The sequence below is a fragment of the Colossoma macropomum genome, unplaced genomic scaffold (assembly GCF_904425465.1).
Source record: "Colossoma macropomum unplaced genomic scaffold, Colossoma_macropomum, whole genome shotgun sequence".
Classification (NCBI taxonomy): domain Eukaryota; kingdom Metazoa; phylum Chordata; class Actinopteri; order Characiformes; family Serrasalmidae; genus Colossoma; species Colossoma macropomum.
Genome location: NW_023494787.1, coordinates 23,710,918 through 23,729,811, shown reverse-complemented (window position 1 = coordinate 23,729,811; position 18,894 = coordinate 23,710,918). Strand labels below are relative to the sequence as shown.

Here is an 18,894-nt window from a genome sequence, read left to right as displayed (position 1 = left end):
CATACCTAAAAGGAGTCGTACCTAAAAGCAAGTGTCACTGCTTTGTGTTAGCCAGCTGCTGAAAACAGCTAGCCTGGGAAGCTATCATTCTCCCATGCCACACACACAGCATCTTCAGTTTGCTTTCATTTAAATCAGTGCTGTAACTAGCATAAACCCATTTATTTCTTTCATTTTGTTGCTTGGGAATGCACTAATACTAAAACATGACTGAGCACTGTAACACACAGACCACTTCAGCTGTAGTTGTGTGGATTAGACATGATTTAAAGCTCCTATAGCTTGTTAGGATGTTAGGACAGAAGTGAGTTCTCTCTAGGCCAGTACAGTTACATGCCACTTGTCACTCACACTTGGTCACAGGAGAACAGATCACCGATCCCTCCACTCATACAGGGAAAGTATAACCAAACCAAATAACCAAACACGAAAACATTGGTGAATTTCAGAATCTTCATGAAAACTGTGTGAGTTTTAAGAAGAAATTTATTCTCAAGAATGGTTGGTGAATGAGGCCCATTGTTTCCCCATGATTTTATGAAAATAAAGGGATTAAATCAGTGAAGGAAACTTTTCTGTTTTATTTGAATTAAATGCAGTTGTAATAATAATTTCCAGTATTCTCATATTACCAGTGACTAAGCCTACTCCAGTTATTCTGCTATTGTATGAACACAGAATGAAGATAAACTAATCCATTATATCATTTGTATGTAGTGAATAGAGTGAACTTTGCTAGTTGCTTTCATCTCAGATCTAGGTGTTGACAGAGATTCTGAATAAATGTTCCCTTGATCAGTAATCAATTAGATTAGATATTGTAATCACTAATCAGATAGGTAGTATTGGCTAACAGAGAATATTAATTCTCTCACAAAGGGTAGGCCTTAGTCTGCATAGGAGATTCTAGACACTGGAAAGCCCCTGGGTTCACAGACAGGCCTGTGTGTACTTACTGACCTAGTAAAGAGAGAGACAAGTTGACCTTGAAAGGTAAAGCAGACTGGTAAAAACCGGTTGAAACGAGTTTTTAGGAGTGAGCACAACAAGCGATGGCCAAATTAATGGACGAAGAGATGCACCTATTAGAGAATAAGCAAATATCAAAATTTCAGAAGTAAGGCAGGGGAATATCAAATTACCTCAGATAAATGGTATATAAACTGTTGTTTGGAACACTGTTTGTGCAGTTGGGTCTCTTGAGACCCTGTGCCACTTGATACTGGAATAAAGAAGAAGCCTTTTTCCCTCTTTCCACAAACTCAGCATCTGAAGACTCTTTCTGTTTTGATATCTTTTGAGAACTTAGACTTAGAACAGTTATTAGATTTCTTTTTTATTCATAATATTATGTTGGAGGCCTGGGGTTGAAGGGGATAGCCCTTGGTCCCGACAGTGTACATGAGAATGTGAAGATAACAAGAGGCCTGGGTGTCTCAAAAGTAATGTATATAGGATATTCTCATAAGAAAGCTAGAAAAACAGGATGGTTTCTAGTTTGGGGTGACAGGGACAGGTCCATTTGAACTTGTGAGGACAATGGGTGACAAAAGCACTCATGTAGATGTACCTCTAAGTAATGATGTAATGATGTATTATTGTCTAATGATATGCGGTTAATGATATCTTATGTAAGACAGTGAACCATATAAAAGAGTATCATTGGATGGAGGAATTTCAGAAGTTTTTTGAACTTCTCCTTGGCCAAGTTGAGAATAAAGTTATTGTGGTTTCTGAATAATTTCTCTGCCTCTGTTATTCCTGCTTTAGTAGGTTGCCACTACACAGGATTTCTCAATAAGCTGGAAAACTTAAGACAAAATTTGAGTATTGTACAAATACTTTAGTTGTTGTTATCGTTAGTTCTTGTTGAAAAATCAAAGGTTAAATAACCTACTTAAGATTTTCTTCCCATGGTGTCTAGGTAGATATGTTCAAGCTAGCTTACTAATTGTTTAGGAGCTGGACAGAAAGTCTTTCACTACCACCAACATAAATTATAGTGGAATCAATTAATTGCATTTTGATTTTTTGGCATTTTGACATTTGGTAAAACCCTCTCCCTCACTCATGCATCATCTAAGCTGCTCATCCTCCTGGGTCATGAAGGATGCTGGAGCCTATCCCAGCATTCACTGGGCAGAAGGCAGGAAACACCCCTACCATCACAGGGCAGACATACAGACATACACATTTACACTCACACTTAGGGCCAATTTAGTATCTCCAGTTGGCCTGATTGCATATCTTTGGACAGGAAACAGGAGCACCTGGAGGAAATCCATGCAGACACAAGGAGAACAAGCAAACTCCACACAGAAAGGATCTTGGTTGCTTGGCCAGGGAATTGAACCCAGTCCCTTTTTGCTGTGAGGTGACAGCGCTACCCCTAAAAGTTTCTTTGAGGTTTGAAATTGTTTTCAGGCATTCTGGCCTTCTTCTTAAAAAGCTGTGTAAAAACAAATCAAGAGTTCAACTGGAGATACTGTCAGGACCAAAGGCTATCTCCTCCAACCCCAGGCCTCCAACATAATATTATTAGAAAAGAAATATTTCAATACTGGCTAAACACTTACACTAATAACTGTTTTAATTCTAAGTCCTCAAAAGATGTCAAAAAAGAAAAAAAGATTTCAGATGCTGAGTTTGAGGGAAGAGGGAAAAAGGCTTCTTAATTACAGCATCAGATGGCACACAGGTCTTGAGAGACCCATGTTATTTGCTGTATTGCTTGCAGAATGTAAGACTATGCACGGGCAAAAGGTCATGGACAAAACACCCTGTCCTCTGGTAGAAGTGCTTAGCTGCCTAGATACAAAAACAGGATGTATCTTCATATAGCGATTGACCTTGGTCACCCATCCTTCACCCCCCAATACTTCTGCTTTCGTAAGATATTCTAGTCAGTGCATCCCTGATCATGCACGTACAGCATGACCAGGACATGCTGTATGTACCTTATATGGCTATATTAACAGAAATCTGCCGAAGACTGATAACAGCAGCTGTCAAACCTTCCCTTTTCTGGTATCTAGCTGTAGTATCTGAGTTCCATGTGTCATCTGACTTTGCAGGTTTGGAGTGTTTAAGTTAGAGGGCCCCTGGTCCAAAGGTCCAAGGTTCCATAGGAATGGGTCCCTCTCCCTTCCTCTTTTAGTTCCAGATGGATGAGATTATTTTAAGAAGGACCATATGTTCAGTCTCCTTTTTCAACAACAACCACCCTATATAAGCAGTTGGTTATATTGTTCTGGAGGGGACACTTCAGAATTGGCATGGATGCCCTCTCAGGTATTTTATAGTGCTTGATATGATACTGTTTTACTTTGTGATAAACATCTTATACAAGCAAAACGGTGACAGCGGAGACCTCATCATCTTCACATCATCGCTATTCAATAAACAACATAGCCAACACCTAGTTTAGGGTATAAAACACCTATGTAAGGGAGACCGCTCCAGAGTGTGCTCTCATCTCTTCATTCTCTGGTCTGTATCACTTTCATTTCCTAAATAAATACTATTGCTTATTCAAAACTTGTGATTCGTTCAGTTGTCAGGATTTGTCAGGATGACACCCAACTGCGCGAATACAGAGTTCTGACAGCGCCTTATATAGTCTTATCTGGGGTGTTACGATGTCACCTCAAACTTTATGTTCCTTTAGTCCCCATTCAAAAAAGTGCCCCTCACTCAACATTCGTTGCCCCAATCAGGCACCAAATCACTAACGCCAACTCAATCATGACCACGTACCCTGTTCATGCCAACTTGGCCACACCCAACTCCCAACTCAATTAAAATGTAAAAAAAGAAAGTTTTGGTCAACCTGCTCTTAAGAACAGTGCATTTACATGCACTTAATAATCTGAAAACTGCAGAAAACCAGATTTTGTCAGCAATCTGTTCAACATGTTTACAGACACCAGCATAATCAGGTAATTGGAAAAATCAAGGGTCCACAGGAGTCAGGCAGTAATCGGATTTCTGCAATAAAGTCACAGAATAACAGGTGACGGAAATGTAGTGTAAAAGTCAAACATCATGACGCGTTTTTTTTTTAAACATTCAGTCACTTGCTGTCCAGAACGGTAAATATGAACATACATCATCTAGAAAAGTATTTTGTTGCCATCCAGCAGGTGCTGTGTTACACACTGCTTGCTGTTTCCAGGACAGCAGACTGAGAAAAACGAAAGAAACCACTGTAAGAGTATGCATGCACTGAAAAACCGATGACTCAGCTAAAATCCAGCTCTCTTTGTCTCGTTCCCTCTCGGCTCGGGTGCTCACGCTGCCCTTAATGAGAGCCAGCTGATGCTGCTCTGGCTGGCAGCGTGAGCGCCTTTTAAAAAGAGCTGAGAGGGAACAGAGAGCTCGCTGCTCCGCCTCCACGTCACCGACCCCTGTTACGCAGCGAGGCCACTTCACTACACCTCACGTTCGACCCGGGCGGCCGAGCTGCAAGCGGCGGGAATCGGGACTCGCACCTTGCTCTCGTGCCTCTCGTTGCCGGCACCGTCGTCCTCCTTCTCTCGCCGTCACTCGCGTCCCTCGGAGCTCGGGCCTTGCGCTCCTTCCCCCACCCACTCGCGGCTCCCTCATCGCCGGGGTTCGTCGCCGCTCCATGTTCGGGCCCGCCTTCCGACAGGCTCTCACAGCCACAGATGTTTATGTGATCTATGGAATAATCAGATAACTGATAATAAAAAAAAGAACTCCGACAACGATTGGTTTATTAATTGCATGTGCGCGTGATTTATTGTCTTGCCTATGTGATGAAAGAAGTTATTTTGGAATGTGATTGTCATTGATAATTAAGGTTTGTTTAATACATTTAAAAGAGCAAAAATGTGAATTTAGGGCAATACTGAAAGTCTCTATTTGGAGTTTAAAGCTATGTCATTCCACTGAATAGAGTATAGAAGCCAATATTACAGACTTATCATATATTTTTGTCTAGCCATTGTTGAATCTTAGAATGAAATCACACCCAGAGTAGGCTATATAGTAAAATATTGTTCAGCATTTAGGATCTGAGAGGGTTTGCATGGTTTACATCCACCTACAGTCCATGACATGATGTTCAATAAGAAAAGAGAAAATATGTTAAAAGCTATGCAGTCCCAATACTCAACCAAAACTGAATTAAAAGTCACTGTCTCTTTAATTAACATTGTTTCAGTACTTTCAGTATTTAATTTCTGGTCAAAAATGACCATTAAGTACAAGTTATTCATTTCCAGGTATTTCTGAGGAGATCAGACATAAGAAGATCCACTTGAATAAGGAAGATTAAAGTCAAAGGAAAATAAAGTGAATAAGCATAGGTTTCCAAAACTACAGTTCAGTACAGTTCAAATATTATTAAAAGATGTAGAGAAAATGAACTGAAGGCTTTGGCCATGAGGCTGATAAGGGACGGTCAGAGTGAGGCCTCCACCTTATCCTAGCTCTGGAACATTCTTTCATGCACAGTACTGTCTGGATATGTTGTTTGTGCCAACACCAGCCTAGGGTGTGGGCCTTGAGCCCCCCTCCCCAAGGCCAGGAGTGGGAGACAGATAAACCCTGCATCTTTGTGAATAAAGCTGAGAACTGCATTTCTTTTGTGCAAGTTTCACTGGTTCCCACATTTCAAACATAAACAGGAAAATCAATAATCAACAATAATAATAATAATTGATAATAATTAATCATTTAAAACACTGACAAACAGTTTTACCCACTTCCACTGTTTAAAGCATTTAAAACTATGAATGATACAAGTTCTTGATTTTTTTTTTTAATTACAGAAATGTGTGTGCTGTAGGTCTTTTAAAGATCCTCTCACTTCCTCACTTCCTGACGACTCAGAGGTCATCATTTCAGTATTAAGGCTTTGTAATAAACCAAGAGCATAATAATAAAAGAACGGAGAATGCTGCATTGATTTGGATGAATAGGATTAATGTAAAGAAACATGCATGTATGTTCAGCCTAATGAGGATGAATGTCCATACCACACCTTGTCAATAGCATGGTACGTAACCCTGTATGTCAGCATTTTCTGTCATTATCCACAAGAGGGTCTCTGACACATAGCTCATTTTTGTACTAAGTACTGCTCTGTTAATAAAATCAACTTCAATTGAATTTACTTATTTTTAAATTATATATTATTTTTCATTATTAACTGTAATTTTAATCACACTATATGTGTAGTACATACACAGTTATATACACACACAGAATTAAGTTCCATTAAAAATTCTGAAACCTTTTTTCATGTAAAGTTATCATTTGATTTTGTTCATAGACAGCTTTTTAGATTTGCACTCTTGGCCAAAATAGAACTGATGTATGCCACTGTACTGCCCTCTACAGGTCTAATTTTGTACTTGCAGCCTCAATGAATTGAGCTCAACTCAGTTCATAATCACATCACTTTATTGCTTGACAAAGAAACAATAAGGAAGCACAAGTTTAACTTTTGTCTGATTCAACATAAATAACTTACAAAATAAAATATAAAGAGGCAAACAATCCATGGTATTAGTGTCAAAATATCTGCCACACTTCATGAAACCTCAGACCACAGGAAATTACATATTTGTATGAGACAACAGATATAATCGTTATTGAAATTATAGATAATATTGTTTTTTTGTGTGTGTGTTTTTCATTCCAGGAAAATCAACAAACAAAACTTAAACTAAAAAAAAAAAGGATAAAGCAATTAAATAAAACCAGCAAAATAATCATACAGCACCCAACACATAAGACTCATTCCGGCCCCCAAAGGTTGCCAAAGAAGTATATCTGCAAACATATGCAAAATAAACAAATAAATGGATCAGGCCAACAAAAAGAGCACCACAGTTTCTCTAATGCTCTGTCATTTCTTGTCTTGTATGCTTCCGCTGTCTCTTCTATATTTAGTTTTTCCTCTTCTGCAGTTGTTCCTCCTTTTCTTTTCTTCTGTTTCTCATCACCTCACTGAGGTTGATCACTACAGGAAAACAAAACCAAATATATAAGACACTGCATATATGCTCTTTTCACAGATTTGACTGGGGTTGATTTAAATTAGTATCAGCTCAATATCAGCAGAAAATGCTTGATATCAGAGAATAAAAAAGATTGAATTCAACCCAATCCTGAAAGAAATCTAGCCTGAAATAGCACACACTCACACCGCGTGATGCAATGTTGTTAGTTTGAGAAGTTTGAGAGTAACGGCCTACTTTCATACGCTTAAGTGAAGATAAAAATAGCCCATTTTAAAGCTAGGAAAAAGAACAGGGAAATAGCGGCTGATATCCTAAGTTTCAATATTAGTATCAGAAAAAAAGAGCTATTGTGCTTATTGTAACTATATTTCAAACCGAAATCCTGCCGGAACTGTATGCAGGGTGCACAGTCATGTCACAGTGCACAGTCACATCATCAGCATACATGACAAAACCATAGACATGGATGTAAATCTGATGATAACAAGTGACACTTACATGGTCTCGTAGGTGCTGTCTTTGGTCTTGAGGAATCGCATCGCGAAAAAGGCCCCTGCTTGGAGCACCAGCACCAATATGATCCCACCTATGAAGCTGGACAGGTCGAAGGAAGCTTGAGAAAACTCTGGTGCAGAGCCAGAAGAAGAATTATCTGAGAGAGAGAGAGAGATCTATTGAGAAAAAATAATGTAGAAAATGTGCCATAGCTTTTGCACAGGCCACATTTTAGGTTTTATTTTTTGCCAAAATGTATTTAATTCAGCAAATGAACAGCATTTGTGCATTAAATGTGTAGACACGTGTTCCCTGTGGGGGAAGTCAGCAAAACATGTCACTGGATCAGGGGGACCCAAACCTTTGCATAAGACTGTATGTTGTTGAGAAAGTTTCATTATATTGTTTACATTTCCTTAATAATTTAGCAAGGCAAGGATTTTTTTGGCATTTTTTAAACAGATTTTGCATCCACATTAATCTTCAATACACAATGCTTTGCATATGAACTCATTCATGAAAACAGAACAATGAGTCTTAGCAGCTGCACTATATTGCCAAAAGTATTCACTCGTCTGCCTTCACACGCATATGAGCTTGAGTGACATCCCATTCTTAATCCATAGGGTTTAATATGATGTCGGCCCACCCTTTGCAGCTATAACAGCTTCAACTCTTCTGAGAAGGCTTTCCACATAGTTTAGGAGTGTGTTTATGGGAATTTTTGACCATTCTTCCAGAAGCGCATTTGTGAGGTCAGACACTGATGTTGGATGAGAAGGCCTGGTTCACAGTCTCCGCTCTAATTCATCCCAAAGGTGTTCTATCGGGTTGAGGTCAGGACTCTGTGCAGGCCAGTCAAGTTCTTTCACACCAAACTCGCTCATCCATGTCTTTATGGACCTTGCTTTGTGCACTGGTGCGCAGTCATGTTGGAACAGGAAGGGACCATCCCCAAACTGTTCCCACAAAGTTGGGAGCATGAAATTGTCCAAAATCTCTTGGTCTGCTGAAGCATTAAGAGTTCCTTTCACTGGAACTAAGGGGCCGAGCCCAACTCCTGAAAAACAACCCCACACCATAATCCCTCCTCCACCAAACTTTACACTTGGCACAATGCAGTCAGACAAGTACCGTTCTCCTGGCAACCGCCAAACCCAGACTCGTCCATCGGATTGCCAGACGGAGAAGCGTGATTCATCACTCCAGAGAACGCGTCTTCACTGCTCTAGAGTCCAGTGGCAGCGCTTTGCACCACTGCATTCTGCGCTTTGCATTGAGCTTGGTGATGTAAGGCTTGGATGCAGCTGCTCGGCCATGGAAACCCATTCCATGAAGCTCTCTGCACTGTTCTTGAGCTAATCTGAAGGCCACATGAAGTTTGGAGGTCTGTAGCAATTGACTCTGCAAAAAGTTGGCGACCTCTGCGCACTATGCGCCTCAGCATCCGCTGACTCCGCTCTGTCATTTTACGTGGCCTACTACTTCGTGGCTGAGTTGCTGTCGTTCCCAATCGCTTCCACTTTGTTATGATACCCCTGACAGTTGACTGTGGAATATTTAGTAGCGAGGAAATTTCGCGACTGGACTTGCACAGGTGGCATCCTATCACGGTACCACGCTGGAATTCACTGAGCTCCTGAGAGCGACTCATTCTTTCACAAATGTTTGTAGAAGCAGTCTGAATGCCTAGGTGCTCGGCTTTATACACCTGTGGCCATGGAAGTGATTGGAACACCTGAATTCAATGATTTAGATGGGTGAGTGAATACTTTTGGCAATATAGTGTATGAGGTCCAGATTTACTTTCAGAAATATCTACAGGTAACAGTTAGCTATAATGCACTTAAATATAAACAAATAGCTAAATGCATTCATCACTGTCCAAAGAAAAACAAGTAGTATAGTTACAAAATAGTAACTTTACAGGAGAAGGGAAAAACACTCTTTTAATGTAAGTTAATGTAAAGAGATTTTATTCTAAGTGATTTTAGAGCATTTCTAGTGGTCCATTCAGCATGAAATTTCACACAATTTCACACAACATAAAGAACAGCTGGTGTGTTGAAATGATGTAGAAAAATAAAAATCGACAAAAATGGAGATACATGGTTTTCTTAGGACAGCGACATTATATAAATAACTTTACGATCAATTAGTTGGCTGAGGAAATGCTAAGACCGCTCAGATGACTACTCCTCTGAGGCCTTCCTCTGTGACAGGTTATGGTTACTGAGTGGAGGAATGGTAGAAGTAAGAAAAGTAGAAAATACTTACCTGAGCCACTGTCGTCAGGACCCCCAATAACTGCTCAAATACACATAAACACACGTACACATACATGAAGATTAATGTTTATATAATTGTGCTTATGATGTGCATGATATGATGTGTGTGTTTGAGGTTCTCACTTGGGCAGGAGCTTGTGTCATTGTACACTGCACAGTCTCCAGAATCATCCGTGTCAGAAATGCACCGTGTGTTATTGTCTGAACAAGAAAAGAGAGGAAACTCAAAAATGACTGGAGCAACAGAATCTTCAGCTTTCAGTAACAGCTTGCTTTTGACTCTGTGTCTGTATGCCCAGCATGAGTGTGTGTTGAGTGTGAAGTGGGAGCAGAGTGCTTTTATCACTTTTACAGGCAGAAGAAAAGATAACCACATAGTCTGCAAACTGTCTATGTCTGTGAGATCAGAGAGAGAGAGGGAAAGGGGGGGGGGTATGGGGAGGGTGAAATACACTGAAACACTTGTATGCAAGAACACTACTTGCGTACAGCTATGAAACACTCAGACATACACACACACTATTGCCACTGATTGTGCAAGTTCTCCTACTTAGAAAGATGAGAGAGGTCTGTAATTTTCATCATAGGTACACTTCAACTATGAAAGACAAAATGAGGAAAAAAATCCAGGAAATCACTTTGTAGGATTTTTAAAGAATTTATTTGTAAATTATGGTGGAAAATAAGTATTTAGTCACCCACAAACAAGCAAGATTTCTGGCTCTCACAGACCTGTAACTTCTTCTTTAAGAAGCTCTTCTGTCCTCCACTCGTTACCTGTATTAATGGCACCTGTTTGACCTCGTTATCTGTATAAAAGACACCTGTCCACAGCCTCAAACAGTCAGACTCCAAACTCTACAATGGCCAAGACCAAAGAGCTGTCGAAGGACACCAGAAAGAAAATTGTAGACCTGCACCAGGCTGGGAGGAGTGAATCTACAATAGGCAAGCAGGTTGGTATGAATAAATCAACTGTGGGAGCAATTGTAAGAAAATGGAAGACATACAAGACCATTGATAATCTCCCTCGATCTGGGGCCCCACGCAAGATCTCATCCCGTGGGGTCAAAATGATCATGAAAACGGTGAGCAAAAATCCCAGAACTACACAGAGGGACCTGATGAATGACCTGCAGAGAGCTGGGACCAAAGTAACAAAGGCTACCATCAGTAACACACTACGCCGAGAGGGACTCAAATCCTGCAGTGCCAGGCGTGTCCCCCTGCTTAAGCCAGTACATGTCCAGGCCCGTCTGAAGTTTGCCAGAGAGCATATGGATGATCCAGAAGAGGATTGGGAGAATATCATGTGGTCAGATGAAACCAAAATAGAACTTTTTAGTAAAAACTCAACTCGTCGTGTTTGGAGGAAGAAGAATGCTGAGTTGCATCCCAAGAACACCATACCTACTGTGAAGCATGGGGGTGGAAACATCATGCTTTGGGGCTGTTTTTCTGCAAAGGGGACAGGACGACTGATCCGTGTTAAGGGAAGAATGAACGGGGCCATGTATCGTGAGATTTTAAGCCAAAACCGCCTTCCATCGGTGAGAGCATTGAAGATGGAACGTGGCTGGGTCTTCCAGCATGACAATGATCCCAAACACACCGCTCGGGCAATGAAGGAGTGGCTCCGTAAAAAGCATTTCAAGGTCCTGGAGTGGCCTAGCTAGTCTCCAGACCTCAACCAAGTATTGAGTTGAACTTTTGTTATTGACCAAATACTTATTTTCCACCATAATTTACAAATAAATTCTTTAAAAATCCTACAAAGTGATTTCCTGGATTTTTTTCCTCATTTTGTCTTTCATAGTTGAAGTGTACCTATGATGAAAATTACAGACCTCTCTGATCTTTCTAAGTAGGAGAACTTGCACAATCAGTGGCTGACTAAATACTTTTTTGCCCCACTGTATATAATGTTAACTTACATAGTCTTACTTCTATAATGTTATTACTTTTTAGGCTGTCAAAATATCCTGTTTTTTGAAGAGCACTACCTGTAAATATATGCTACAGTAGGATATTTCAAGAAGGTAAGACAATTCATCAAAACACCAGGCCATCAGAAGGTGTTGGACTATGAGAATGTTCTTCCTTGCTGTCTTTGGCATTCACACTGTTCACACTGTAAAAAGAAGGTGCTGATATCTTGACTCCAGTAGAGTCGTAGTTTCTCTCTCCATGGGCCCTTGTCCATGTACAACTACACTGTTAGAAATAAAGGTTCTGTGCAGGTACATTTTTCATTCATAAAGGTACAAACAATGTAAATGTTCTCTCAAAGGTACAACAGTGGTTTTAGGGTCCAATTGTGCACCTTAAATAAGTTTTTCCAGGTGAAAAGTACATATTTGTATCTTTTCATGACCTAATGTTTTTAAACAGAACAATAAAATAAAAAGTCTGACATATGAGATGAGGTGGGGTGTGTGGAGTTAATACAACATAGAAAATATGATATCAATGGATTATGGTACAATTATGTTCCCTGACCAAAGGTTCTGAGATTCACCCTTGAGGGTACCACCCCAGTGACAAGAGGGGTACTGCCCCAGTGACAGTTAATACCTTTATTTCTGAGAGAGTACAGTAATGATGGAATAAATGATTCTTGTATGGTGGTGTAGTTCAGTGAAGTGCCTTTCCAGCAGGTCATCTTGTATGGATTCTACACAGTGTAGGACGTGGTAGAATAAAATTGTCCTCTCTGTCACCAACAACTGTTTACAAAGCTGAGGCTAAGGTTATTTCAACTTTTAATAGCAACATCAACTACAGTTGGTCAACTACTTCCCCCTCACCCCAACAACAGACACCTTTTGATTCGACCTGTGCGTTAAGTATGCACCTCCTTGGTCATGCAAGTGTCTATGTTTCTCAGCACTGATTTTGTCTGTCTCATTGGTAAACAGTCTCTGGTTTAAAAAACAAAAAACATTTTGGTTTACTAAAGATCCTTGTAAAAGAAGATCCTTCTACTGTAAAATATTCTTGTTCCTGTGAGCTGTCACTGCAGGCACACTGTATGATTAAGGCACTGTTGTCGTGTTTGAATGCTGTAAGAACAGTGGTTTGGAACTCCCGATGTGCAACACTGTTTTCTTTGTCAGAAACTCTTTATCTTTGTTCTGCCTTGCATGCTTTTATTTTGTAAAACTCTGCCTTCCTGTTACAGTGAAATGGCTTCTGAGCACGCTGAATACAGTGTACAATCATTCATACACACATGTACACGTGTCATAGCTGTGTGAGAGCAGTGTGCATGTGTGTGCCTGAGTGTTTCACTGTATTACACCCTAAATGGCTCCCCATGGAAAGGAAAGAGAAAGACTGAAAATGTCGCCCCTGCTTGCTTGCTCGCCTCCCCTTCTCTCTCTCTCTCTCTCTCTCTCTCTCTCACACACACATTCTTTCTCACTCTCATTGTCTATGTTGGGTGAGGGTATGGGGGAGACTGTTACCCACTGTCTCTCAGTGAGGTGGGTTGAGTGCCCCTCTCCAAGGATTATTCATATTTTTGTGTACATTTTTAAAAATGTAGGATCAGCTTTCTAAACTTGTTTGTGTAAATTTCCATTGTCTGCTTGAATTTTTCACAGTGAAGAGGAAAGTGCATCTCTGTCTCAACCTCACCTGTCATGCAGTGACGACACAGCCGCTCCTCTCTAGGCAGCCAGGACTTTTTACACCTGCCCTGTTCTATGGCCAGGCTGTGGTTACTGAGTCTGTACTTGGTCAGGATCTGTCTCTGCTTTGTACCTCTGACAGTCAAGAGATACTTCTCCAATTCATATTCTGTATTTAGGGCCCAATGGCATTCTAATTTACTCTGAGTTTTAATTTCTTTTTCCCAGTGTCACAGATAATCATTCTTAGTTTTTGATGATGTGATTAATGTTTAGATGAGGCTGTAAAGCAGTAGTGGAGTCTTAAACTGCAGCGTTTCTCTGGGACTTGTCTTCAAGTGCATCCAAGTGCATTTTTTCTGAATGTTTTTTAACAGTGGGAATCAGCCTAATTCTGCCCTGCATGCATTGGTTGGCGTTTTCCATTGTATGTTTAGGATCATTCTGAGATTTCTGTATGCAGGGCTCTTGATGGATGCATGTACCATCTAGTGTAGCTGTGCTCACTGAGGGGACTCCATACCTCACTCCTCTTCAGCACAATGGGCTGGATCACACTATCAAACTCTTTACACCAGACTGAGATGTGAATGTCAATATTGCAGAATTTCCTCCTGATTGCGTCCAGCGCTCTGTGAGCTTTTGCCTTTAGTACATTCTCTGCTGTACTGAAACTCCTGGATGCAGTAATGATGAGGCCGAGGTAAGTGTACTGCATCATGAACTCCAGGGCAGTGCTGCCCAGAGTGAACTGGTACCTGTGTTCCTGACATCTGGGCTTTTTCTGGAAGATTTTAACTTTGGTCTCCTTTAGGTTTATTGCCAGGCCTCAGTTCCGGCAGTACAGCTCCAGCAGGTCCAGGTGCTGTTGTAGCCTGTGTGCACTCAAAGATAGCAGCACCAGGTCATCTGCATAGAGCAGGAACTTCACCTCTCCATCTTGTAGAGCGAGCCCAGGAGCTGCAGACTGTTCCAGCTGCAGTGCTAACTCATTAATGTAGATGTTGAACAGTGCTGGACTAAGACTGCAGCCCTTCTTTTCTGCTTCTTTTCGAAGTGAAGAATTCTGTATGCTCGTCTCCAATACTAATTCCGCATTTGTTTCCCAAATACATTGATTTGATGATATCATAAACTTCACCTCCTACACCGCTCTGTACAAGTTTATAAAGCCATTCATGCCAAATAGAATCAAATGCCTGCTTGAAATCTACAAAACAGGCAAAAAAAATTCCAATTTTTTGTTTGGTGTCTGTGTTGGTTAATTAGGATGTGTAAGGTGTAAATGTGGTCAGTAGCTCTGTGATTTGTAAGGAAGCCAATCTGACTTTTGCTCAGGTCATTGTGTTCGTTAAGGAAAGTCAGAATTACGTTATTTCAAATGCTATTAAACACTTTCGCCAGATTACTGCTCACGAAGATGCCTTTGAAATGGTCAGGTTCCAGTTTGTCTCTTATTTACTGGGGTTAGAAGTCTTTGGCCGCAGATGTCAGGAAAACAACCTGAACTCAGAATGAGGCAGAATAATTTGAGTGCTGCCCTCAGAATAATTTGAGTGCTGCCTTCAGCTCAGGAGTGCTGTTTTTAGACATTTCATGTCTGATCTCTCAGGGCCACAAGACGGTTTAGATTTCAATGATTTAAGTTCTTCTTGTGTTATCGGATAATTGAGCGGGTTTTGGTTGTCTTTTATTGCATATTTAAGTGATTTTAATTTTTGCATGATCACATTGTAATTGGAATTGAATCTTTTAAAAGAATTTCTTTGTAAAGGTTTTCAAAATGTTTTTTTTTTTCTAAATGTCACTATTTGGTATGGGTATGAGTTGCTTTTTTGATTTGCTCAATTTGTTCCACAATATTAAAAAACAATCCACAATAAAAAATAGTTATTCTTTTATCTCTCTTTCTGTGTCTTTCTTAATCTCTATCTGTCTCTCTCATTCTGTCTCTCTCTCTCTGTTTCTTCTCCATTTCTTCTATTTCTGTCTTTGATTCTGTCTTTTTCTCTCTCTCATTTTCTCCCTTTCTCTCTCTCTCTCTTACGCTCTCTGTTTTTCTTTTTTGTTTCTTTCTCTGTCTCTCTCTCTTTCTCTCTTTTTCCATCCCTCTCGCTTTTTTCTATTTCTCACTCTTTCTCTCTTTGTTTCTGTCTCTCACTCTCCTCTTTTCTTTTTTGTTTCTCTTTTTTCTATTTTGCACTCTTTCTCTCTTTGTTTCTGTCTTGCTGTTTCTCTCTCTTGACTTTCTCTGCCTTTCTGTCTTTCTTTCTCTGTATCTCTTTTTCATTTTCTCTCTGCCTCTCTCTCTCTCTCTCTCTCTCTCTCTCTCTCTCTCTCTCTCTCTCTCTCGCACTCTCTCTCTCTCTCTCTCTCTCTCTCTCTCTCTCTCTCTCTCTCTCCACATTCTCCTCAGGGTAGATAATAGCTCTGAATTATTTACTGAGAATGATGTCTATGTGTGATGGCTGCTGTGCCTCTGTGTGTGTGTGTGCTTTAATTATTCACTGTGCTGTTCCTGAGAGCGCTCTACAAAGACGGAATCATATGTCACTGTGGGCCTGTGAGAGTGTGTGTGTGGAGAGAGATAGAGAGAAAGAGAGAGAGCGAGAAATAGCTAATATGATAGAAGATGAATAATATTCTTTCTCTATGTACACTCTCTCACCATTGTCACAGCTTCTCCAGATGCAGCGTGTCAGATTGAGGGTGGGGTCTCCACTGGTGCAGCGATCGCACGAACTGAGCTGAGAACAGTCCCTGCTGACTGAATAATCTATCAATCACACACATAAACCGATATAAGTAGTTAAATCCAGAACAACAGCCTCTCCTCCTCAAATAACACTTGCAATGATGTCACAGCTTGGGAAAGAAGCTTAAGACGGTTGATTTTAATAAACACCCATCCCAATAGGCCTCCACATATAGACACAGCTAAATATTTCTTCATCAAATATCAGTCAGTATCAATATCAACCACTGATGGCCAATCAGCTCTCCAACTTAAATGACTGCACATAGATTAAACATAGGCCTGTACTAAATTACAACTCCAGTGGTGTTTCACCATTCGTGCCTAGTCTACTAATTTAATGAAAAAATACAGCCATCTAATATCCTTGTATATAAAATTGTTCCCATGCAGGCCTTTATAATAAGTTACTGATATGTTGCAAACTGACCAGTTTGCATCACAACACAAAAGATTGCCTTCCTATTATCTTATTTTTGGTAGCCAATTAAATAGTTAGCTTCATTACCCTTTGAATATTCCATAATAAATGTCATATCAAAGTAAGGTAATTCCTTTTTATTTTCATTTAAATCATTTAAAAATGCTGCTAAAACGTTTGCATTGCATGAATATTTCTTGGTGAGAGGACCAATAGAAATTGTGCAAAATAATGCATGCATTGTTACACAGCTGAGAGTTTTCTTTTCTTCTCTTATAAAGTTACCATTTTGGGAATATATGAGGTTTTCTTATGTGAGTGACAATAAACTCTCTCCAAATAAAGAAGAGTTTTTAAAAGAAGTGTTAAAAGGAGAGTAATCTGAAAGACAGCTAAAGAGATACCAGCACAAGATTATTAATGATAGAGGTGGAAGGTTAAAGGTTAGAGCTGGAGGTCAGCATCCAGTCAGATTATACTTTAATGGTAATGTATAATCTGTCACATACTAGGACACTTGAACACATATGACACATAAAGAGTTCAATGTTTTGACTCTTACCTGCAGTTTGTGAGCTGGTCATCATCAGCTGCATGAGCAGCACAGTACAACACAGAACCACTGCCACACACCTCATCCTTACAGCTACACTGTCTATAGTCTCTCTATCTGTGTTTATACTTACAATATAAATGTAGACTTTAGAGACTTGAAGATGGCGTAAGAGTTAAAGACTATTAACTAGAACCTGAAACTGGCCTACTACTATTAAATGCACAAAAACAAACTTTCAAAACTAACAAAAACTAGATACAAACTCTATCAGTTGCCAAATGTACATGCTGAAGCACAAGCAAGCTTACCACTGACAAAAAACTACCAGTTAAAGCACCATCCTTGCTGTGTCCTTCAGGACAGGGACAGTCTGGTGAGCTGTGATGCAGTGATGAGTGTGTGCAAGAGTGTTTGTGTGTCTCTTGACGTCATGGACTCTGAATCAGAGAGACCTGAAGGTGTGTAATACGAGACAGGTTACTTGGCAACTAAACAGCCGGCCTCCCTGTCTCAATATCCGAAGCACAAAGTCTGCTCATTATCACAGGTACACTAATGAAGATGACAAGCACACATACGCATATACGCATAGTCATGCAATGTATACACACACTCTGAGTCAGCAGTTTATTAGCTATTTTCTTGTATCTACACACATTGGCCATTTTATTGGAAACACCTACCCTATAAGTACACTTTGCAATACACTATAATTACTGACTAGTCTGTTTGTTGCTGCATAATTTGTCATCCATCAATGGAAAGGGACCACTATAAACCACCGCTGAGCAGGTATTACTTGGATGACAGACCATTCTCATGTAGGCCTCAGGTAGGCCTGGGCCCACCCAGATTGATCAGCCAATCAAGTGGGGAAATAATGCTTATTAACTCATTAAAATCCCAGACTTATTACATAACAAGGTTTATTAATCAGTAACCACAGGGACAACAATGCAAACTGTCTGAGCTATTCTTAGGTTATAGAAATGTGTAATGAAACTGTGGGCCTGCCGGTGGGCCCTGGCAATTTAAGGGATTAAGCCAAATTTTTAAGATAAGGCAATTTCATTTGTTTTCTGTGAGTGTGGTGGCTGTATTATGGCCAATCAAATCATTATGCGCTCTGCCAAGCTCTGCCTTTTTTCTCAACCCTTCAATCACTGCACAGCAACCGTTTCTAGGCTACAAAGGCTGAAAATGGGCTGTGTGAAAATGTCAAAGCAAACATCTAACGTTACTTCAATGAATCAAAGGTAAGACATGAATGGACCATAAACATTTTTCATGCCTGCAATGGCAATACATTTTTGGTTTGACTTTGCTGCATTGTTTTTTCTTGTCTTTGCACATCAGCTCTGTCTGATTTTGTCTCAGTCATGTCATCTTCTTTGGGTCTGCCCACTATGGCAGAATGCTTTAACCAGGGATAATTAAGCTTGCGTTTTCAGGTTTGCTTTAGGTTTGTACATCTCAGGTGTTTGAGGTTAACTTATTTAATTGTTATGTTGTCTTCATTGGGCAAAACGCACCTGTGGTGAGTGGATACATGCTTTATAGTCTTTGTAGCAAAGGGTGCTGCAGTGTTTGTTATGTTTATATGAATCCAGTATTCTGGTTGATTGCCAGAATATGGTGCTATTACCACAGGGTGGAAATAGGTAAAGTGATTACTGCATGGCTTTCAGAATAAGGCTACTGCCTGATATAACAATATTGCTGGACATGGGCATTGCTAGGTTAATTTTAAGGGTG

General features: G+C 40.1%; 1 protein-coding gene across 2 annotated transcripts; it reads right to left on the bottom strand.

Moving 5' to 3' along the window:
- Positions 1 to 6,435: 6,435 nt before the first annotated feature.
- On the bottom strand, positions 6,436 to 17,536 carry cd164l2 (CD164 sialomucin-like 2). Of its 2 annotated transcripts, XM_036565668.1 has the most exons (7): positions 17,448 to 17,536; positions 17,146 to 17,264; positions 16,076 to 16,183; positions 9,899 to 9,976; positions 9,765 to 9,794; positions 7,491 to 7,644; positions 6,436 to 6,991 (listed from the first exon to the last, which is right to left on the bottom strand). In XM_036565668.1, the coding sequence occupies exons 2-7, from the start codon at positions 17,219 to 17,221 to the stop codon at positions 6,976 to 6,978; spliced, it is 462 nt and encodes a 153-aa protein (XP_036421561.1). In that variant the 5' UTR covers positions 17,222 to 17,264; positions 17,448 to 17,536; the 3' UTR covers positions 6,436 to 6,975. The 2 variants fall into 2 exon arrangements, with proteins under 2 accessions (XP_036421561.1, XP_036421560.1); XM_036565667.1 differs by having other exon boundaries at positions 17,146 to 17,529.
- Between the last annotated feature and the right edge of the window lie 1,358 nt (positions 17,537 to 18,894).

Bases quoted from the DNA above. Each gene is read 5' to 3' on its own strand.
- cd164l2 (XM_036565668.1), bottom strand. From the start codon at position 17,221: ATGAGGTGTGTGGCAGTGGTTCTGTGTTGTACTGTGCTGCTCATGCAG. The intron at 9,977-16,075 runs GTGAGAGAGTGT...TTTCTTGTTCAG, and splicing joins CTGGAGAAGCTGTGACAATG to ACAATAACACACGGTGCATT. The intron at 7,645-9,764 runs GTAAGTATTTTC...TCTCTCTCTCAG, and splicing joins TCCTGACGACAGTGGCTCAG to ATAATTCTTCTTCTGGCTCT.